The sequence below is a fragment of the Nilaparvata lugens genome, chromosome 5 (genome assembly GCF_014356525.2).
Source record: "Nilaparvata lugens isolate BPH chromosome 5, ASM1435652v1, whole genome shotgun sequence".
NCBI lineage: Eukaryota > Metazoa > Arthropoda > Insecta > Hemiptera > Delphacidae > Nilaparvata > Nilaparvata lugens.
In genome coordinates, this window is record NC_052508.1 from 74,501,684 (window position 1) to 74,525,227 (window position 23,544).

Sequence of the window (23,544 nt, forward strand, 5' to 3'; positions counted from 1 at the left end):
TAACTATTATTGCTTGATAAAATATAATTGATAATTTTAAACGAGAATGAACAGTCAGTCATCAACTACGATACAGGTTTAATGATGTAATATTAACTGTTCATTTTCGTTTAAAATAATCAATTATATTTTATCAAGTAAGAAAAAATATTTTTCAATAGTTTCATAATGAATTTTTAAAATTGAGATGACATATTTTGTTAATTAATTATTAATTCTACATTGGTAAAAGACAATCTGGCAACAGAGCAAAGCGAGAAAGAAATAGCGCTATACGCTTTTTTGAATGATCGACAAGTATAGCAATACCATTGCTAATCACTGTCATTATAACGTGAACCTCACTATTGGCAGAGACAAACTTATGCTTTTTATACATTGTTAGAAACCTATCTGTAAACGTTGTAGAGGTTGAAAAGGATAGCGCTATCTGCTTTGTCTAATGATAGACAAGGATAGCAATACCATCGCTAATCAAACACTGCCATTATAACGTGGACCTCACTATAGATCGCGAGCTCGGAAACCGGCCCTAAATGTGACTTAGCTGGTGGATCGTTTCCTGATTTCGGCCAGTTGCTGCGCATTGCGCCTGACAAGCAGCTCCAAACTGCGCACGCGCCGCATCACAACTTCGCACAACTCGTGGCAGGAGAGGGGCTCCTCCCCCACACCCCTCAGCTGTCTTCCCAGCTGAGTCTGGTGGTCCAGTAGTGACGTCATCTGCACAAACCCCACACACTAATTAAAACAATAAAAATGTTTAATGTTAAAACAATAACATTTATATGGTTAATTACTTATAGTCTATAAGTGTTGGTTAGTCTGATTATCTTGTTATCTAAATTCAACTTCTCTTCATCACTCAACTGTGATACTATAGTGGAAACGTCCAAATGTATTTATTGTTGTTATTCTATTTGTTAATATTATAATAATATCTATTTGTTCTATTTTACAATATTAACCATCATTACATGAGCATTGTGTATATACTACTGTAGAAGTGTGTGACTTGAACTTATCGTTCTTATGTTATATATTGACGTTGTCTATGCTGTAAAGGTTTTTCGACAATAAATTTTATTTATTTATTTCATTTTTATTTAATAAAAATCAATATTTTTCGTTTTGAGCCATACTAGTAGTTCTGTGAACAGTAGACCTCGCGCTCAGTAAGTTACAATAACCTGTTGTTATGTTTTCTCAAAAATTAATGAATAATTTATCAATTTAAAATGTCTAGAGAAAATCCTAAATAAATATGGAGTTTTCTGTCCTATCGTACCGTGACGTGTCGTCCCGGAATGTGAGTGTTAGATCTGTTATCAGGTCTGGCTGCAACCATAGAGAAACAATAGCATAAGTAGATATCCCATGGTATAGGGCGTTTATGTCGCAACCTTTACTATTATCTCAAGCCGATTACTCTCGATTATTGTTAATTTTTACTGTTTTGTTGGGGTGAGAGTGTATGAACGGCACAATATGAGAGACTACCAGCTTCATAAAGCTTCACAGGAAAGAACTACGTGGACTATCAGCTTGGGATAACAGTGAAAGTTGCGACATAAACGCCCTAATCTTTCCATCAACGTTGTAGACAGTTGCAGCCAGACCTGATAACAGCGCTCACACTCACATTCCGGGACGACACGTCACGGTATGATATAGGACAGAAAGCTCTATGTTTATTTAGGATTTTTTCTAGTCATTTTCAATTGATAAATTACTTATTAATTTTTGAGAAAACATAATAACAGGTCAATGTAACTCACTGAGCGCGAGGTCTACTGTTCACAGAACTACTAGTTATAACCGGCTCAGTGGAGCGGTTTTTCCTATGAGACGTCTGAGAACTCTTGTTCCTCAGCAATATTTGAGGACGTCCTACGACGAGTTTTTCCAGAGTTAAAATAAAATAAATAAAAATAAAATGAATACAGACTTTCGCTCTGCTCCGCAACCGAACGTCACTCCAGCAGAGCGATTGATGATCGACCGGCGAGCAACAGTGGTTCGACCGGGGAACGCGAGAAGATCTAACATCTTCCGTAACGTTCATGATGGGTGCGTGGGCGGCGCGACTGTGGTTCGATGGAGGAACGAGGGCGGTACGAGGGCGGTACGAGGGAGGAGCGTGCTCGGTGCGGGTTGGAAGAGCGTATATGTGTACGCAGCTTTATGGCCAATGCTGACTACCTCGCTCATTGTCGTCCAATATTCGTCTCGATGGAGGTTATGAATGTGTTCAGCCTGTACGTCATGCAACTCCTGGTCACAGAATAGGTACACAATGGAAACTGTCAATAAAACGCCTATCTAACCAATGCTTTTTACATGGCGCAAATACTAGACACGTCACGTGACCTTGGGAAGTTCCAATCCTGGTCTTCTGATTGGCTCGTGGCAGTAAACGAGATCAATATTGATCCGGATCATTAAAGTGATCCGAACCTACCATCAATACTATCACAATGCGGCGCTTCCTTACAAGATGGCGGATTTTTGCGACAGGGTACTAGCCAAGTTTCCATACTTTATGTATACTGTGTCCTGATCAGGGTCAGGGACGAATTGGATGTTATTGAATGTAGGTCTGAGATACACAGGCATTTCATCCGACAAGCCTGTCATCTGAATGTTCCTTATGTCAGGCTAAAAAAAAATCAAGGTCATTATAGTATATTGTCAATCAAGGCATTCAATAAACTGCCTCTTAGTGTAAGAAATATGAATGAAGCCCGTTTTAGAACACAAGTTAAAAAGCTGCTAACAGAGAACTCATTATATATATAATGTAGAAGAATTTTTCAATTTGCCTGTGGATGTGATGAGTGATGATTTCAAATTCAAATTTATTGATTCTCAAAAAAATATACAACACTTTCAAGACAAAAAAATATATATATATAAGAATCTACACCTGCAAAGAAACCCTGTGCGCAGGTGTGAGTTGCAATATAAATGTTTTTCAAAAATATTTAACAAAAATGATCCAAAACAAATTTCTTGAAAAAAAATACAGAATAAAAACTAGTACTTAATAATAAAGAGGATACTAAAAATAAAGGAACGGAAGGAGAAAAGACGGAAAAGGCCAAGAAGAAAAAAGAAGACGATGAAGTAGGAGAATGAAGAAGAAGAGAAAGGTAAGAGGTAGGTAAGTCAACTGCAACCATGGAGTAGACGAGAATTAGTTTATTTAAAACAATTTTTCCTCGATTTTATTTGCTATTATCCATTTATCTATGTCTGATCTAAGCCTTTGGTTTATGTTTGTTTTTTCAAGAATATTTAAGGGAATGTGGTTTATTAATTTATTGGAAATATAAGAAAACTGTCTCCTACACACATTCAAGTCCATTCTGACAAATTGGAAAATGTCTCGCGCGGGGCGCAAGCCCAAAAGAGATTCTCGAGGTTCAAATAAATTTTCATTTTTTATAATATATAGTACCAAATTTTTTATGAAAAGTTGTCGAACTGTTAAAACTGATTATTTATGAACAGCGTGGGTTAACTTTGAGGGGTTTCACAAAATACGGAGGACAGAGGAAATTACATAAAATGCGGGTTGACTTACTTTATGCGGTTGTAACGTTGCGGTTTTAACGACGACTGTTGGTCCCGGCTCTGCCGGGAGATAGCACCCTTCTCATCCTCCTTGGAGATAGACAGAGCTAGGTAGAGAGAGAGAGAGAAGAGAGAGAGAGAGAGAGAGAGAGGAGAGAGAGAGAGAGAGAGAGAGAGAGAGAGGAGAGAGAGAGAGAGAGAGAGAGAGAGAGGAGAGAGAGAGAGAGAGAGAGAGAGAGAGAGAGAGAGAGAGAGAGAGAGAGAGAGAGAGAGAGAGAGAGAGAGAGAGAGAGAGAGAGAGAGAGAGAGAGGAGAGAGGGAACTAAAAGCGATAAGACGCACTGTACTGTTTGCGTTCTAACCAATTTAATTTAGTGTTTAATTATTTAATTCTAATTTTGAGTGATGATTATGTGTGTGTATGAATTGGTTCATTGAATTTTCAGTTAGTTTTATAGCTAGAATTTTATGCTTGACGATACCTAATGTACATTGAAATGTATTTATTGGTGAATTAACATATTCTATTCTATTATTCTGGTGTCTATCCGTTTACGAATCATTCTGGCAATGGTGATCTTGTTGACAGATGCTCTGTAAAGTTCCAAAATCACCTCTGTAAATTTGAAGAAATGACCTATAGCCCAATCAAATAGTAGGCTACATCGGACCAAACAAAAAGGAGACACTCTGCTGTTTCATCCTCAACTGGACTATTTTTATGAAATCTACTCTAGTGAAAACTTTATAATTTTCACACTATAACACTGTATAACGTGCACTTTTTATTTCCAACAATGACCGTTTTTAGCAATTAGCAGTTGGTCTGAATTCACCCAAAAGAAGTTAGCGCCAAATCATGAGTCTGATAAATTAAATCACCACACTAAAATATACCTTTTCTGCTCCAACTCTATCATTAGTGATTGTATTGACAACTTAGAAATACTCTAATTACGATCAAAAAATACCACATATACCACTTTATAAGAAGTGAAGAGGAAAAAAATATGGATTTTAGCGATTTTTTGCAAGGTTGAAAAAAATTAACCATTTTCAACGAGCTATAACTTGCTTCCTATTGGAGATAGAAAAACATTTAGGGGATGAAAATTGTAGAGAATTCAATGCTCTTCAAAAAATAATTCAGTAAAAATATTGATTTAACAATTGGTTTTGGAGATATCGTGAAAAAACTGAAAAAGTACCAAAATCTCTTGGTTTTCAAGCTGCCAAAAGTCATGCCTTCATAAATTTTGGTGGGATACCATAGATTATTCTTACTAATACCCAAATGGACCGATTAAAACAATAAAATCAATTAACTTAATTTTTGTTTGGTCGGGCCGCATTATAATGACTATTTGACTGGGCTACTACACCATCGGATTTCTTCTTATGCTATCTTTTATCTTCTGACTGAATAAAATTGATTGATTGGAATCATAGAATGTGAACTAACCTGTCTGACAATAGTAGCCAGCCGGTCACAGTCGGACGTCGAGTCGAGGAGATCGGCCAACTTCTGCACCTCGACACCCAAACAGGTCTTGAGCTGCGTGTGCATGTCATCGCTCGCCAGCTGCGCGTGGTATGCGCTGAGCGCGTGGCGCACGACGCGACACTGCAGCGCGCACCGTTCGTGCGGAGTCAGCGCCACAAACTGCGCCTCACTGCCGCAGTCGACCTCCATTCCCGACGCGCGCATCTGCTCGGTCAGCTGTTTCAGGTCGCAGTACTGCTCTTTGCAACGCGTATCATCCGGAGAGAGAACTAACCTTGATCCCGCCTCTAGTGGCTCGATGATTCTCTCCAAGGATTCGATCACTTTGTCCAGCGACTGTATCATCTCTTCCGGTGGCACTGTGTAGCATCCTTCCAGCACATCTGATCGACTGCTGCGTTGGGAGGTGGAAACTGATCGACACTGAGAGGGTGAAACTGACCGACCCTGGCAAACTGATCGACCCTGAGTGGGTGAAACTGATCGACCCTGAGTGGGTGAAACTGACCGACCCTGGCAAACTGATCGACACTGATCCTCCTCGGGTATCCTGTTCATGGGACTCTCAGCTCCCATCGGAGATTCCAGCTCGTCCAATCCTCGTGAGGATCGACCCGAGGACGGCAATCCGCTGTCACCCATCGAAACCAGACACTGTTTCTCGTTGTCTTCTGACAGTTCGAACGACGACGTAGCCGAAAGTTTTGGTTCGTAATTGTTATCGACGATAAGTGCCGACACACTGTTATCGATCATGTGTTGTCGATTATCGATGTTGTCAATTATCTGGTCCCGATGATCGATCATTTGAAGTCGATGATCGATGTCATCCATCATTTGATGTCGATGATCGATGTCATCCATCATTTGATGTCGATGATCGATGTCATCCATCCTTTGATGTCGATGATCGATGTCATCCATCATCTGGTCCCGATGATCGATAATTTGAAGTCGATGATCGATGTCATCCATCATTTGAAGTCGATGATCGATGTTGTCTTCAACGCCGGGTGATGGTTCTCGATCAATGAGGTCCTCTTCGATTGATGGGAAAATGACTTTGACCTCCTTGCTTGGCTGTTCTATGGATGTTTTGTTCTGCCCTGTTGTGCCTGTACTGCTTGTCCACCTGTTCAACAATGCAATTAAAATGTATTACCTACACAAAATTCAACAATTATTACAAAGTTTGTACCTTAATCTAGTACAATCAGTACCTTAACTATAGTGAGGTCCACGTTATAATGGCAGTGTAGGAGAAAAGGGTTGAGAGATCTTAGCATCGGCCGAAAACTACCGAACTCGTCCGAAATATCCCCCAACAAAGAAAGGAATAGATGCTCGTCCATTGCAACAGGTTCATACGACCGTGCACGGCCGTCTCCGGCAAATCTATTTTTTGATCAGAATTAAATGGGATTTCCCGGCTATATCCGGTCGAGCTGAGATAACAAAGTGTTCCTAACCTAAAATTGTTCCATAGTCTTGTTTGTTTTTCTTGTTAAAGTTTATCTTTGTGATTGTGCAATGTAATAAATAAATAATTGATAATTAGTAGGTACTTTCAAGTAGCATAATCTCATCGGAATTCATTTGATGGATGAAATCTTACAGACTTGGTAAGTAAACAACTAAACACACAGAGAAGAACCACTTCCCCTACTAACTAGCTTGCCATTCCACTTTCTGGCAACCAGCCAATTGAACTGGACTGATGAAAACGGTTCCAATGGATGACCGTATTCGGCTGAGTTGACGGCAGGCAGATTCGACCGATCCAACGGCCGAATGGATCGGTTGAAGACGGTTCCAGAGGACGGTTACCCTAACGCTGGTGACCGGAATCGTTGGAGATAGATGGAGAGGCTGTGTTGTTGAGGCCAAGCACCGACTGGGGTACGAGTGGCCTCAATACTAAATAAGAATTTTCAATCAAGTTGATTAAAATTTCTAAATAATATTTCTCGTGAGATAAGCTGATTGATTAAGAGCCACCCAGCAGCTGAGTGCATCTGCTAAAAAAAGTTTTAGGGTTGATGGATTAAAAGAAAAATTAACTTTTTTGATGAATTCGGAAACATTGCGAAAATATGGTGTTATTTTAAATATGATTATTATTTTTGATCAATTATGAATAATTTTACCTTTCAAACCCTTAAGGTTTCTTTATATTTTCTGTCGTGTTTATATTTTGCAGCTATAATTATTATTTAACGAAAATCCTGAATAAATGCTGTAAATCACCCCGAAGACTTTTGCATTCTCTATTTAATTCCATCTGTAACTGGTTGGCCGCTATGGCTTCTAATAAAATGAGCGCTGCTATCCAGAGATTGTCAGTTTGGTGTAAGGGTAAGCATTCCTGACTAGCAATTGGGAGGTACCGGGTTCGATTCCCGGGCTGGCAACTAATTTTTAGATAGTAGTTCTCATCGAATTTCCATCTAGCTGTTAACCCTGTTGTCAATGTCTGCAGTAGCAGAAGTCTTATTTATTTATTTATTAGAACAGTCACAAAAACGATATTTGGAAAGAGAAACAGGCAATTGCCCAAAACTTCTTCAATTCCTTGATTTTGGCACATAAATAGTCCAAAGTGAGGTTAAGTTTAAAATTTCTGTTTTCACCAAAGATTAACACTCAGAGAATACGTATTCGAGATGTGACTGATGAATTTTGAATTTCGAAGGGTTGATAAGAGCCGGAAATAACACTAAACAATCCGAAAGTTTCAATAATATTGAAATAAACTTGAAAATTAAAACTACTATCACTGCAACTATCAGCTGATAGTCTTCGGGGTGATTTACAGCATTTATTCAGGATTTTCGTTAAATAATAATTATATATTAATTAGCATTTGAATAAATGCATTCTCTATTTAATTCCATCTATATTTTACAGCTGGCTATACGTCAGCTTATGAATTTCGGGGATGAGCTATTTTGATTTTCCACAGACGCACTTGCTCACTCACTTTTTTACTATCCACAGACGACGAAAGTCTCATCTGTTTTTCCAAGGATGACTAATTATCCTTTTAATGTCGTTCAGCGAGTTTTCCTAGGGATGATACCTAGTGAAATCGAATTTTTATATCATAAACCTACTATATTGCAAATTTCATCAAAATCGTTGAAGCCGTTTTCAAGATCCGTTGGACATAAATACATACCCATATGGTGTAAGTGCACGTCCAGTGCCAACATACCTATTATCAAATTTTTGGTTGGGATCGATTTAGTATGTTATTTTGAGCACAAAATCACAAAAATTAAACGGCGCTCACTATTGTTTTTTAAATAAACTAAGTTCAAAGTAGCACAATTTTACATGCATTTAACCTACGAGTAGCAGCCATTTTGATAATTGAAATCATCAAATTATGATATTCCTAATCTGAGTTTTCCTAACCCAAAGCTTTTCCTAACCTAAGCTTTCCTAACATAAAGCTTTTTCTAACCTAAAGCTTTTCCTAACCTACAGCTTTTCCTAACCTTAGCTACTTATGGTTGCTACTTATAGGTTAAGTTCTGCTACTTTGAACTTAGTTTATTTTAAAACCAATAGTGAGCGCCGTTTAATTTGTGTGATTTTGTGCTCAAAATAACATACTAAATCGATCCTAACCAAAAATTTGATGACAGGTATGTTGGCACTGGACGTGCACTTTAGCCAATAGAACCATATTTATAGCCACATGACCATATAAATACAGAAATTGCTCGCTTAATATAATAGGATAGGATGGGATTGTCTGGGTGGATAAGTACAGTACTGACCGATCACTATCGGTGAGACTTGATGGTGGCGACTCGATGAGATGTCCGTCGCGACCGAACGTGAACGACTGCTGGCCGAGGATGAGTCGGCGACGTCGAGCCAGCTCCGGCGATTTGTCGCCCTGACTGTCCAGCCATGCCCTATTGTCCGGTGTCAGCACACTGCCACACCTGTCAACACACACACTCATTCAAATCAAATTCATTAATAGATTATAGTGAGGTCCACGTTATAATGGCAGTGGAAAAGGATAGGAGAACAGCGTTCCTGATTCTCTGTCTTGTCAGATTATATTTCTATATTGTTGAATAACGATCTGGTAGCGTTGCGGAGCTAAAAAAGGATAGCGCTATCTGCTTTGTCAAATGATAGACAAGGATAGCAACACCAATGCTGATCAACTACTGACATTATAACGTGGACCGCATTATTTATTTATTTATTTATTTATAAGGTTAGCAAAAAAATACAAGAATCGGAGCTGCTATAGAATTTGTTATAGAATACTATAGAGCTGTTCATTTATGTATTTAAAGCCGGATCCACACTGAACGACATACATGTTTGTTGAAACAGTTTGTCAAATTTTATTATGTTTGACAAACACAATGAGCCGTGGCCAGAGTGGACGCGTCACCAAACAAATTGCGCCACCATCTAGATAAGAAATAATATGATATTAATTTAAGTTTAGCCTATAAAAAGTATGTTGAATAGTCAGACCGTATCAACGACGATTTACACAGCACAAGTACTCGACTCGGAATACTTCATTAGAATACTCGGAATACTCGAAATTTAGAGCCTAAAAGCATAAGATAAATAATAATAATAATAATTATTATTATAGATAAATGAAACTCAGGTGGGCATGAAGGGCTTGAAACACAAAATCACAATCCAGCGAGCTTTGTCGATGAATATGTGCCAATATTGCTTTGTGTAAATAAATAAAGAAATATGATTTTATTGCCGTTAAATTCTTAGAACAATAGGCAAAGTAAAATATTGATTACAGTAAGACAAAAGATAAAATCAAATTTTACAGCAACTGTACATACAAAATTACATTACTAAGTCTTAAAATAATACAGTACCTAAGTAAACTGTAAGTGAATTGGATTTTTCAAATACATTAATAATATTCATTTGAATGTACAAAACATATTCCTTACAGCACAACTTGAGCCTTTAGAAGAATATATAAATGCAAATAGAAACCTCTTAATTCTAAGCAAAAATTATTTCACTCTCAAAGAACTCTTCAACACTATAAAAAGGATTTATCACAAGCCAATTCAATAATCTCATCTTGAATTTCTTTTCTGTCTCTGATATTAAATCTGTAGGTAATTTATTGCAAATTTTTATACCAAATGTATCATAACTTTTGGCTGTTTTGGATAACCTATGATAGGGAATATCAATCCTATGACAATTTTTTGTGTTATAGCTATGAGTTTGATGCCTTAATTTCAAATTGGATGAGTTTTTTTTTAACATGCAACGATACAGTATAAATGTAAAAATTCACTATTGTCATTATTCTAAGCTGGACGAAAAGAGGCTTACAGTGTGCTAGTCTATGAGAATCAGTTAAAACCCTGACCACCTTCTTTTGCAATAATAAAATATTTTCTGCATGACTAGAGCTGTAATAGAGCTGTTAAAAATTATAACACTCTTAGTGCCGGTTGCACAAACGCCTGTTGAATTTCAACCGTGATTAATTCCACGAGAACCAATCAGAGAAGCCGTATTTTCAAAAACGTCTTCTCTGATGGGTCTTGTGAAATTAATCACGGTTAAAATTCAGCCGGCTGTTGTGCAATCGGGCCATAGTAGTGCTGAAATGAGTAATAGTGAATATAATAGCCTATTGCATTAATGATTGAAAATAGAGAAATGAAACAAAGTAGAAGGGACCAAAAGAAATGTATTGTACACAATTTGACAATTTTGCAAAATGAATAATTCTCAAGTCGGAGAGGGAGAGATGTCACTTTTTTAAATTTTAACGTGGACTTTACTATTGAGAGGTCCACATTATAATGGCAGTGGAGAAAGATAGGAGAACAACGTTGTCGATCCTCTGTCCTCTGTCAATGCCTTCTGTAGACGGTAGCTGATACAGGTTTATTGATGTAATATTAACTGTTCATTCTTGTTTAAAATAATCAATTATAAATCATTATGAAATTAATCAGTATGGATCGATAGGATCTCAAACTTAATCAAATAGGGAGGATTTCAAGCTGTATAGTGAGGTCCTCGTTATAAGGGCAGTGTTTGATTAGCAATGGTATTTCTATCCTTGTCTATCATTCAACAAAGCGTATAGCACTATCTCTTTCTCGCTTTCCTCTGTTGCCAGATCATCTCTTAACAATGTATAATTAATAATTAATTAACAAAATATTTCATCTTAATTATGAAAATCCGTTATGAAATGTATCAGTATAGATAATAGGATCTCAAACTTATTCAAATAGGGAGGATTTCAAACTGTATAGTGAGGTCCACGTTATAATGGCAGTGTTTGATTAGCAATGGTATTGCTATCCTTGTCTTTCATTCAACAAAGCGGATAGCGCTATCTCTTTCTCGCTTTGCTCTGTTGCAAGATCGTCTTTTAACAATGTAGAATTGATAATTAATTAACAAAATATTTCATATTAATATTATGAAAATTCATTATGAAATTATTGAAAAATATAATTACTTGCTTCATAAAATATAATTGATTATTTTGAACGAGAATGAACAGTTAATATTGCTTAACATCCTCAAATATTTCAATAGATATAACAACAACTTTTAAAAAATCAATAGCGAAACACATAAAGCAAGATTTAATGAGCATAAATTTGAATGCTATGTTTCAAAACTCACTCTAATTCGAAAACAACTCATTTATATTGCACCAAGAAGAATAAATAGTATCCCAAACGATCTTATAAATCAACTAATAATAAAGAAGTATATTACATTGAAAATAAAAAACTGGATAATCCAAGATTTTGATATCAAAATAATATAGCTTCCATTTTGAAGGTCTCTTGCAAAATATTTTTTTTACATATTGTTGAAGGATGCATATGATTAGAATTACATAATTATGTCTAGAAATCCTCGAGTGCAGCATTTATTTTATTTTTATTCTTTATTAATTTTTTCCTCTCTTAGTATTGGAGCGCTACTCCTACTGGCGGACAACTTCTCACTTATGCCAGTAGATTTCCACCAAGCTTATGCTAATATTACATCAATAAACCTGTATCAGCTACCGTCTATAGAAGGCATTGACCAGATAGAGATCGGCAACGTTGATCGATGACTCGCTCTGTATAATGAATACCTACCGTATCTTGGTTAGCAGGTTGTGCGCGACACGCGAGAACTTGTTGTTGTCAGAGTCGTTGTTGCTGTTGTTGTGGTGGTGCGTGGAGGGGGTGTGTGTGGCGCGGTGGTGGGGGAAGTGCGGCGGCTGCTGAGGCGGTGGAGAGGCGACGGAGTTCTCGCGCTCGTGCTCGCGCAGCTTCTCCATTATCTTTGCCACAATCACTGAGGGAATCGTATGCGAAGGACCTACATCACACATCAAACATCAATTTAAATAACAACCTAATTATTAGAATTTTTTGTTTGTGAAAATGGTATATAATCTAAAGATTTCTCATCATTTTTATATGAGCTTTTTATCACACATAAACACATTTCAAGGGAAGATGATCATCAATACGGTATGATGACGTTGATTATATCGGGTGACCCAGAATAACGGGAACTTTTAAAAACGCCATAAAACATTAATGCGAAAAGCAAAAATAATTTTATTTCAACGAATGTAAGGTAGACCATCCACTGGAACCGATTTCGTCCGAACTAGCATCGGCCGAAAACTACCGAACTCGTCCGAACGATCCCCCAACAAAGAAAGGAATAGATGCTCGTCCATTGCAACAGGTTCATACGGCCGTGCACGGCCGTCTCAATTTTTTGATCCGAATTGAATGGGATTTTCCGGCTCTATCCGGCCGAACTAACTAGTCGAGCTGAGACAACAAAGTGTTCCTAACCTAAAATTGTTTCGCAGCCTTGTTTGTTTTTGTTTTTTGAAGTTGTTCTGTTTTATAAAGTTGTAACTATGTACAATGAAAAGTTGATAAGTTTGGTTCAAGCATGATCCATTGTGAGATATGCGAGACAAAAGATATCATCGTCGTGATGTTCAAAGGAATCTGTGGACAAAGATTGCTGAAAACTGAATGTATTGTAATGAATAACTAATTTAGTAGATATTTGTTTATTCAATTTGGTTCCAAAATCTCAATATAATCATTGTTTATGAGAAATTTTGGTGGCTATGATAGTAGTTAATTCAATATTTATTCAATATTCAATAGTTCAGCCAACTACTGAACTAGACTGACATAAACGGTTCCAATGGACGACCATATTCGGCCGAATTAACAGCCGGCAGATTCGTCCGATCCAACGGCCGAACGGATCGGTTGAATACGGTTCCAGTGGACGGTTACCCTAAAGTTCAAAACTTGCCATTTGAGAATTATTAATAACATCTATCACTTTTTGACATTTACTTCTTTAAGATGGCTTCCTCCTGAACGAATACACTCTTGAAATCTGTGTTGACGATTCCTCATTGATCGCTGCAACATCTGCGTTACCTGGTCCCATGATCTGTCCACCTGCGATTTTCTGTTTGTGGAGGGGATATCTCAAATCAAACGTTTTCACAACTTGACCAATAACTGTGGTTGAATCATAACAGACTATTCAAAATGAAATTATCAATATACCAGCTGAAATTTTGCAGCAATCGTTTAGGAATCGTGAACACAGATTTCAAGAGTGTATTCGTTCAGGAGGAAGCCATTTAAATGAAGTAATTGTCAAAAAGTGATAGATGTTATTAATAATTCTCAAACAGCAAGTCTTGAACTTTACATTAGTTTTAATAAAATCATTTTAGCCTTTTCCACTAATGTTTTATGGCGTTTTTAAAAGTTCCCGTTATTCTGGGTCACCCGGTATTTAAAGAATGACGTTGATTATATTTCTTAAGGCAAATATAACAAAAAAATTTAAGTTGATATTAAAAAATATCTGCTGGATAAGAGCTTTTATTACTTTCCTTGCCCTATTACCATAGGTAAGGAAAGTATTGCTTTCCGAAAAAAATTAAGGTACCCCAATTTCTGAATTTCTATACGTTTCAAGGTCCCCTGAGTCCAAAAAATTGGTTTTTGGGTATTGGTCTGTATGTGTATGTGTGTGTGTGTATGAGTGTATGTGCGTCTGTGTACACGATATCTCATCTCCCAATAAACGGAATGACTTGAAATTATTTGGAACTTAAGATCCTTTCACTATAAGGATCCGACACGAACAATTTCGAACAAATCCAATTAAAGATGGCGGCTAAAATGGCGAAAATGTTGTCAAAAACAGGGTTTTTCGCGATTTTCTCGAAAACGGCTCCAACGATTTTGATCAAATTTATACCTAGAATAGTCATTGATAAGCTCTATCAACTGCCACAAGTCCCATATCTGTAAAAAATTCAGGAGCTCTGCCCCATCAATGCAAAGTGTGATTTTAGATTCCCAATTATCAGGCTTCAGATACAATTTAAACAAAAAATTTCAAGTGGATAAGATTGAGCATAAAAATCTCTACAATTAATGTTCAGTGACATTTTCACCTAAAATTGAAAATAAGCTCGGAATTCGAGAAAATGTTATTATTTCAATTACAAACTGTTGGCAACTGTTGATTCTATTAAATCATTCACTATGAAGAGATAGCAGACTTCGTGTGTCTCCAGCGTTATTATCCTGTCACCAGCTGGCAGATCTTTGAATAGTAGACTTGAGATGCGCGGGAACACTTGCGTCAGGTGATAAATTTTCAAAACGGCAAAGAAAGTTGTGTGAGTGCGCCACACCAGATTTTTCTGTTGATGAGAGCATGGATGTATGAAATGGTCTCTTTTGTATTCATGTTGTATTGTGTTGAATAGTAGTATTGACTAAACTTTTGTGTAAACTGATATCTAGTAATCTATAAATGACTGTATGTATAATTTATTTTACTGTATCTATAAATGACTGTATGTATAATTTATTTTACTGTATCTATATGACTGCATAATATATGGGTTTCTAATATCTATCTATATTACTGTAGTAACTATCTAAGTATCTAATATCATAGAGAAACGATAGCATAAGTAGATATCCCATGGTATAGGGCGTTTATGTCGCAACTTTTACTGTTATCTCAAGCCGATAGTTCATGTAATTCTTTACCGTGAAGCTGTGTGACGCTGGTAGTCTCTCAAATTGTGCCGTTCATACACTCTCACCCCAACAAATCAGTAAAAATTGACAATAAACGACAGTAATCGGCTTGAGATAACAGTAAAAGTTGCGACATGAACGCCCTATACCATGGGATATCTACTTACGCTATTGTTTCTCTATGCTAATATCTATATGACAGAGATTGTTTTGTGATATTTGATCTTATGTACCTGACGATGTCCATGTATTTGTGTAAAATTCTCATGACAATAAATAATGAATTGAATTGTAATTGAGTTTATTGATTGCAATCTACATTGATTATTTCCACACGAAGCAAAAAAATAATATGGAACTGGAAACCATGCTAAACTGCATACAATGTGAAATAATAAGCTGAAAATATTGTTATGTGTTTTGGGAGTTATAATTTTGAACTAAAACGTTCTCTTTCACAAGAGGAAAAAAATAATATAAAACTAGAAACCATGCTAAACTGTATACAGTGGAATAATATTAATAAGCTGAAAATATTGTTATGTGTTTTGGGAGTTATAATTTTGAACTAAAATGTTCTCTTTCACAAGAAGAAAAAAAATAATATAAAACTAGAAACCATGCTAAACTGTATACAGTGGAATAATATGCTGAAAACATTTGTATAAGTTTTGATTTATAATGTTAAACTGAAAACTTTATAAAATGAGAATTGATTACCTATAAAGAAAGCGCTATCTCGTACATGGTAGTAAAAGTTGCAGTATATAATGCGATGAAAATAAAATCATACATTATAAAATATAAATTATCTATCTATATATATAAAAGCGAAATGGCACTCACTCACTGACTGACTGACTGACTGACTGACTCACTCACTCACTCACTCACTCACTCACTCACTCACTCACTCACTCACTCGCAGTACTAAAAATCTACCGGACCAAAAACGTTCAAATTTGGTAGGTATGTTCAGTTGGCCCTTTAGAGGCACACTAAGAAATCTTTTGGCAATATTTTAACTCTAAGGGTTGTTTCAAGGGTTTAAAGTTCGTATTTTAGCATGTATATTCTTGTTCTCCCAATCTCTTAATATTAATTGAAATTTCCATATCATATGTTACTATAGAACTATAATCTAGATAGAGTACCTCTTCGAAACAGTTGTTAACTGGCAACTAAATTAATAATTTTGTCAGGTTGGCATTAAGTTGAGTTGACTTTGTTAGGTTGTTACCAAGTTGAAGATTCAAATGCATTTATCGCGGAAAAATTGATTGGGCACTGCTACTTCAATCAGAGCTATTCCTGGGAATATTATATTACTAGCCGTCAGACTCGCTTCGCTCGCCATATCCGTTTAGCCAGACGTTTAGTCTGGACCCCCCGACAGGATTATCCTAACATATGATAAAAATGCTCAAATGAAAAATGCAGGCGAGCGAAGCGAGCCTGCTGATCTCATTCTTGGACGATCCAGTCGGGGGTCCAGGGGGCGGAGCCTTCTGGCTAGACGGATATGGCGAGCGAAGCAAGCCTGACGGCTAGTCAAATTATACAATATCCTTATATGTTCCAATAAATTACAAATTGTTATTCTAAATAACAAGGCTTGAAAGCGAAAATGATGCAAAACACAATAATCTACTACTGACAAAGACAAAACAAAAATTATAGATGCAACAAACATTACACATTAAAAAATAAAACAAACCAATAATATTAGTTTCCGAAACATAATTGGTGTTTAATTGGAAATTAACTATAGTAAACGTGAAATAAAATACCTGGAACAACACTGAAAGCAAATAATTTTAAATAATAAAAAGTGTTTGAACATAAAAAACATGAAACGACAATCATGCTTTGTATAAGGCTGACTGACTTACGTCGGCCTGTACGGCGATTTCATTATCACAGAAGACGCGCAAGAATTTGACCCTGAAACCGGTTCAAAATATTGCACATGGTTTGCTATATGTCACACGGCTATGAATTTCACATATTCACTGTATGAATTTCATAAATTGACTGTATAAATTTAAGATGTTCTTTGAATTTTACTATATTCACTGCATAAATTTCACACAGTGATGTTGAAGAGTTGGCTGGTTTTCAATCAACTCTTGCAGAAATGAAAAATAAATTAATCATCATTACAAGAGTGTTGTAATGTTTACTGTATAAAATTATTCCTTTGCAAAGGCTAAAAATAAACTTTCTACTCGTGATATTTTTTCAAGTTTTTCGATTTGTATATCATCAAGCTACCATATGAAAAAGTTTTCTCAGGAAACATTTTTTTCCGATCATTACTTTTTGAGATATGAGCGACTGAAGTTTGAATTTTTGGGACAGAACATTGCAAATTCGGTAAGATATGAATCCATGAGATTTATAGGATGGATTCTTCATGGTATTGTTGATCTAGTAAAACAAAAGTTTCTGAAAATATCAATTTTTGGAAAAGTTATTCAATTTACCAAAAACTGAACAAAAACTTATTTTTGGTTATTTTTAGTAAATTGATAACTATCTCAAAAATTGAAATTTTCAGAAAATTTTTGTTTTACTAGATCAACAATAACATGAAGAATCTATCCTCCAAATCTCATGGATTTATCTCTTACCGAATTTGGAATGTTCTGTCCCAAAGATCTAAACTTTAGGCGCTCATATCTCAAAAAGTAATGATCAGAAAAACATTTTTTCCTGTGAAAACTTTTTCATTTTGATAGCTTGATGATATACAAATCAAACAACTTGGAAAAATATTACGAGTAAAAAAGTTTATTTTTAGCCTTTACACAGCCTTAATAAGTGAATATTTCCTATTTTAGTGATAATAATGTGAATATTCCTTCTATTGTAACAAATAAATGGGATGATGGGCGATCGACGCCTTCACCATATGTAACAAATAAAAGAATAAAGAGAAATGACCAGTCTAACGAAAAGATTATAAGTGTTTTGTTATGTGTTATTTCATCATCTATTTATGTTCTTCACATTAATGTGATTTATTCAAATAATCAATTCGTTAGTAGGCCTACTGATCGATTGTATTCTTCTTAGTGGTTAGTGCCTCTACTCGATGTTTGGTAAAGCACACTACCAAAAATTATAGGATCTTTAAATTTGTTGATAATTGAATGAATTAATCCCCAGATTCCTCCAAATCGTATGGGTTTCGATCAATTCATTCAATTACCTCACAGGAACAGGAACGCCTCCACCAGTGTCTTTTTCTATAAAAAGAAAAAAACACAAAACTTGGAAATTTTGATAATAAAATTTTGACTCACACAAGGTGTTTGAATTTTTGAAATAGGATGAAAATAGAAGAAGTAAGAATTGGAAAAGTAATTTAGTTTTTATTGACACAAAGTTCTTATCAATTTGAACAATATTTAAAAGATACAAAAGGTTGAAAATCGGTATACGGATGATTAAACAAAACAAATCTTATTTTAAACAATTACGCCCTTTCTTATGAAACCGTTGGCTTATATTTAATTATCTAAAATGAAATTGATTTTATTTAAGAATTTAAATTTATTAAAAAAAAATATATGTTGAGGAAAACGTTCTATTATTGTTGTTATTATTATTATTTTTATTATTTGAGATATTACTGTTTAAAAGGATGACAATGAATTTGAAAGAAAATTAAAGAAAAATAACTTACAGAAAATATGGAACTGACTCTCCTGGGTAAACCTGGACTCGTGGTCGATACCGCAGTTGAACGAGAAGCGAGTGAGTCTTTTTTTAGGAATAAAAATTTTGTCAGCGCAACTGCTGAGTTTGTATTAAGTTCTTAGCCAATGGCGTGGAAGCTTTGCTAAGACATTTTTATTGAATAGAACGTTTTCCTCTCTTGCTCTGCAGTTTAAGATGAAAATGAATTGTTTAAATTATACTATATTTTATAACATTTAAAATAATTGAAAGTACTGTATTTTATTAAAAAAAAATTATAATTAAATTATTTTTGAGACACGGTTCTGTCACTATCGTGACACTATCACTATCACTATCGTTTGGTTTTGAAGTATCTAAATTTAAAAATCTACGTTGTGAAAATAATTAAGGGCTGAACATTTTCTGAAGTAAACAACTACAAGACTTTCGGGTTATGTGTAACGGTATCCAAATTTGGGAGAGGAATAGCACAAGGTTACCTTATTTTTCTCTCCCTATCATTTTGATGATGTACTTATTGTATGAATAAATAAATAAATAACACTTCGTTTCAGTTTAAGGCTAGGCCTATTGATCTTGATTCTGATCATGTACCGAATATGATTTGTGTATTGTGGAATGTAAAATAGATATCCATTCATTTTTATTTATCAGCAATTACATTAAATAAATAAACGGCTCACCGAACCGGAAACCATTACAATTTTTAGTGCCGGTTGCACAAAAGTCGGTTAAATTTTAACCGTGATAGATTCCAAGAGAAGCTGTCTTATCAGAAAGGCCTTCTCTTGGTTCTCGTGAAATTAATCACGGTTAAAATTTAACCGGTTTGTGCAACCAGGCCTTAGGGTTTAATTCCTTGACAGTCTTACCAACTAAAGTGAGGTCCACGTTATGATGGCAGTGGAGAAAGATAGGAGAACAACGTTGCCGATCCTCTATCTTGTCAATGCCTTCTTTAGACTGTAGCAGATACAGGTTTATTGATGTAATATTAACTGTTAATTTTCGTTTAAAATAATCAATAATTATATTTTATTAAGCAAGAAATAATATTTTTCAATAATTTCATAAAGAATTTTTCATGATTGAGATGAAATATTATTTCAATTAATTAGTAATTCTACATTGTTAAAAGACGATCTGACAACAGAGCAAAGCAAGAAAGAGATAGCGCTATCCGCTTTGTTGAATGATAGACAAGGAGAGCAATACCATTGCTAATCAAACACTGCCATTATAACGTGGACCTCACTATAGAGTCGTCGCTTAGGAATTGGATCATAATGAATTTGTATAAAGTAGAATAAGTTATTGTATTCAAATTCAAAATACATGTCAAGAAATTTTCAATTTTTTCAATTTCAAATAAGTACTTATACTGTGGGAATTATATATCATTCGATTTTTCATGCAAGTGATAACACTGACCTGTTAAACCCCTATATCCCCAGTACCCCGATTCGAAATTATGAACCAGATCCTGTTGATGCCGGAGAAAATCATCAATGGCCACTCCTTTCAGCTTGGAAGGCTGCAGGAACCTGGCCGGAATGCGTCCAGTGTCCGCCGTATATGCGGGTCCGCCAAAACTACAATTCAAAGCACAAAAATTAAAACACAAATATATTGGGTAAAATAAACAAGACGGAACTACACTGGGCTATTGTTCCAAAAACGTTCCAAAAACTCTCAACTAGCATACTCTATTGTCCTCTGATTCCAGAGGAATTGGTAGAGAGTTAGTGGGGAGGATATTTTTAATATTCTTTCCGAAGAATGGACATTGATATGTCCAAAGCTCCGCCAATTTATGTAGATGCATAACAATATAATTAGCCCTACAGAGACACACTTACTTTATGCTAACACAGTAGACACACTGGGGTGTTCAACACCCCTATTTAATTTTGCATTTTTCTTTGAAAAATATGAAAAAACAAGTACTTAGACCATACTTTATCATTTCTTAATCATTTTTGTTCCAAGTGCATACAGAAATCAAAAGTAAAGCACTGCTTATCAATATTAATACTAATTTTAGAAGTACGCATGTTCCGCCTTAGTGTTGGAGCTCCTTTTCTGGTTTGAACGAATAGCTTGATCATTGCCAATGACAACTTCATCAAAAACTCACATCTCTTCATTTCATTGCTTTGAATCTCAAGTTGTAGAGAATCATAGCATTTATTCCAATCTGATCCATCATCCCATACCACTTTCGTAGTGACAATAAAAGTAATCTTTGTAATAAAAGTGTTTGATAAAAGTCCTACGTAAAAGACACTCTGGGGTGTTGGACACCCCAACGAAGAACAAGATGAGCTGGTGACCTTGTGGAATGCTATTACTGACTGGAAGTGGTGGAGAGTAGTTGACAATACTACAAACCTAATTTAGACTGGGCATAAATTCCCATCTGTTTGATATTGTCAACTGCAGAACAGAAAAAAAAAATCCCTGGGGTGTAAAACACCCCAGTGTGTCTCTTTAGGGTTATTATGTATAGTTATTATATTACAAATTGCTTTTTCATATCATATACAGTTCAATAATTATTTTCTTAGTCTATATTATGTAAATTCATTTTAATTTTGCTGTATTGTAAGCTATTGTATATAAGTGTATAAGCCAGTATATATTGTAATCTACATAAATAAAGTACTCAATCAATCAATTCCACTTCATTACCCTCATTAGTGGCCCGTGTGGTTTCTTGAAGGCGATCAATCAATCAATCATTTATTTATTTCCAAAACATACATGAAAATGTACATGAAAAAGTCAAAAACTAACTTAAAGCTAAAGAGAAATAGTGAGTCTTTAAAATTCATTTTTTTACAGTAAACTCGTTTATCCTGTAGCATGCTAAATCTATCAAATATGCTCTCAGCAATTCCTTGAATTTTGATCTATCAGGTTTATGTCTTATGCAACCTGGGAGACAACCAATCAATTTTATTCCCAAATACGTTGGACTTTGTTTATATTTTTCCTTATTGTGTTTCTTTATTGTAAAATTATTTTTATTTCTTGTGTTGTAATTATGTATATCTACTTGCCGTGGGAATCTAGATTCGTTAGTTTTTATATATAATATTGTCCTATCAATGTACAGGCTGTACACCGTCATGAACTTTAACTTACTGAAGAATGGCTTGCATGATTTATTTATTTATACAATAATTTGACAATTTGCACTGAGTCTAACAAGACCCATAGTGGTACAAAACAAAATAGCACTGTACATGAATAAACTATACGGTAAGTATTAATGTAAAACTAAAAGTATAATAGATGAGCGCACAGTAAAAATTAATATAGATTACTTCAAAAACAAGATAGAAATAGAAAAATGAGAAGGGAAAAAAGTCATGCAGTTCATGATTGCTCTCTATCATGATTTAGAATTATTCGTATTGCTTCTTTTTGTAATAGGAGTATTTTATTTAAGTTTGAGATGCTTGTTCCTCCATATATTTCAATTCCAGCTGGTATATATTTCGATTCTAGCTGGTAGCACCAACTTATCTATTACTTTGCATCTTACTTGTATTTTCTACAATTAATTATTGAATTTAAATCAGTAATCAAGTACTTGTAACTGTATAATTCCCAAGGGTTCATTTGATGAAACTCAACTTGCTCACTAGCAGGCTCACTTACAGACTAACTTCAGTTACATACAATTTGATACTTCTTGAACGTACAATTTATTGGCGTCCTTTTAAATTCTATTGGATTGAACACAACTTGGCAAACATATGATGTGCATCATGTGTTTGTCAAGTTCCATTTAATCTCGTAGAATTTATAAGGACGGCAAACAAATGTAAGTCTGAAAATCGATGTGGGCTTCACACACCACGTACGTTTGACTGAATTTGTATTTATCATCGATAGTAATGTGTGTGTTTATCCACAATCACTGTATGCTACCACTGGTTTACAACTGAAAGAGAGCAGACTGGTCCACCAATATTTTCCTCGTTGAAAACAAGGAATGATCCTTAAACGTGATGATTGAGCAGCTTGCAACTTTACACAAATTTAGAAAATCTTCTGTTAAACTTCAAAAGTAAAGTATTTTAAGAAAGTTTTCAAGTTTTTAAAACAGTTTTCAAAATTATTGCTCTATTTCTAAGCCTTGAAAAAATTGAATTTCAATGAAGTATTATAATATTATACTGAAAATTTTGTGAAGTGAGCAACATGACTATTTCGGACTATGTGTATCCTTATCTAAACTTGGGAGAGGAATAGCACAAGGTTACATTTTTCTCTCCCTATCATTTTTATTATGTACTTGTTGTATGAATTAATAAATAATAAAGAATACTATTCCAAGTAGATTTCGGACTATGTGTATCCTTATCTAAATTTGGGAGAGGAATAGCACAAGGTTACCTTATTTTTTCTCTCCCTATCATTTTGATGATGTACTTATTGTATGAATCAATAAATAATAAAGAATATTATTACAAGTGGATACAGAAATACCTACCCTAATACACGTGAAATATCACTTTAATAATAGTATCAACAACTGAAACATTAATCTCTTCTTAAGTGTAGCAAAACTAATTAGAATTTAATAAACGTTAGGAATTATAATGTCACTCATGCATCATGCCTGATCTGTAA

General features: G+C 35.1%; 1 protein-coding gene across 3 annotated transcripts in view; it reads right to left on the reverse strand.

Moving 5' to 3' along the window:
• Positions 1-426: 426 nt before the first annotated feature.
• The window catches only part of LOC111047539, a 47,924-nt gene continuing 24,806 nt past the window's right edge, over positions 427-23,544 (reverse strand). For 2 of the 3 annotated variants that reach the window (XM_039429267.1, XM_039429265.1), the window contains 5 exons: positions 20,332-20,492; positions 12,229-12,454; positions 8,866-9,036; positions 5,039-6,212; positions 427-723 (listed from right to left, as the gene is read on the reverse strand). In XM_039429267.1, coding sequence (XP_039285201.1) covers positions 544-723; positions 5,039-6,212; positions 8,866-9,036; positions 12,229-12,454; positions 20,332-20,492 — 1,912 coding nt within the window. In that variant the 3' untranslated portion in view covers positions 427-543. The remainder of the gene's footprint in view (positions 724-5,038; positions 6,213-8,865; positions 9,037-12,228; positions 12,455-20,331; positions 20,493-23,544) is intronic. The other variant, XM_039429266.1, reaches the window with a different exon arrangement.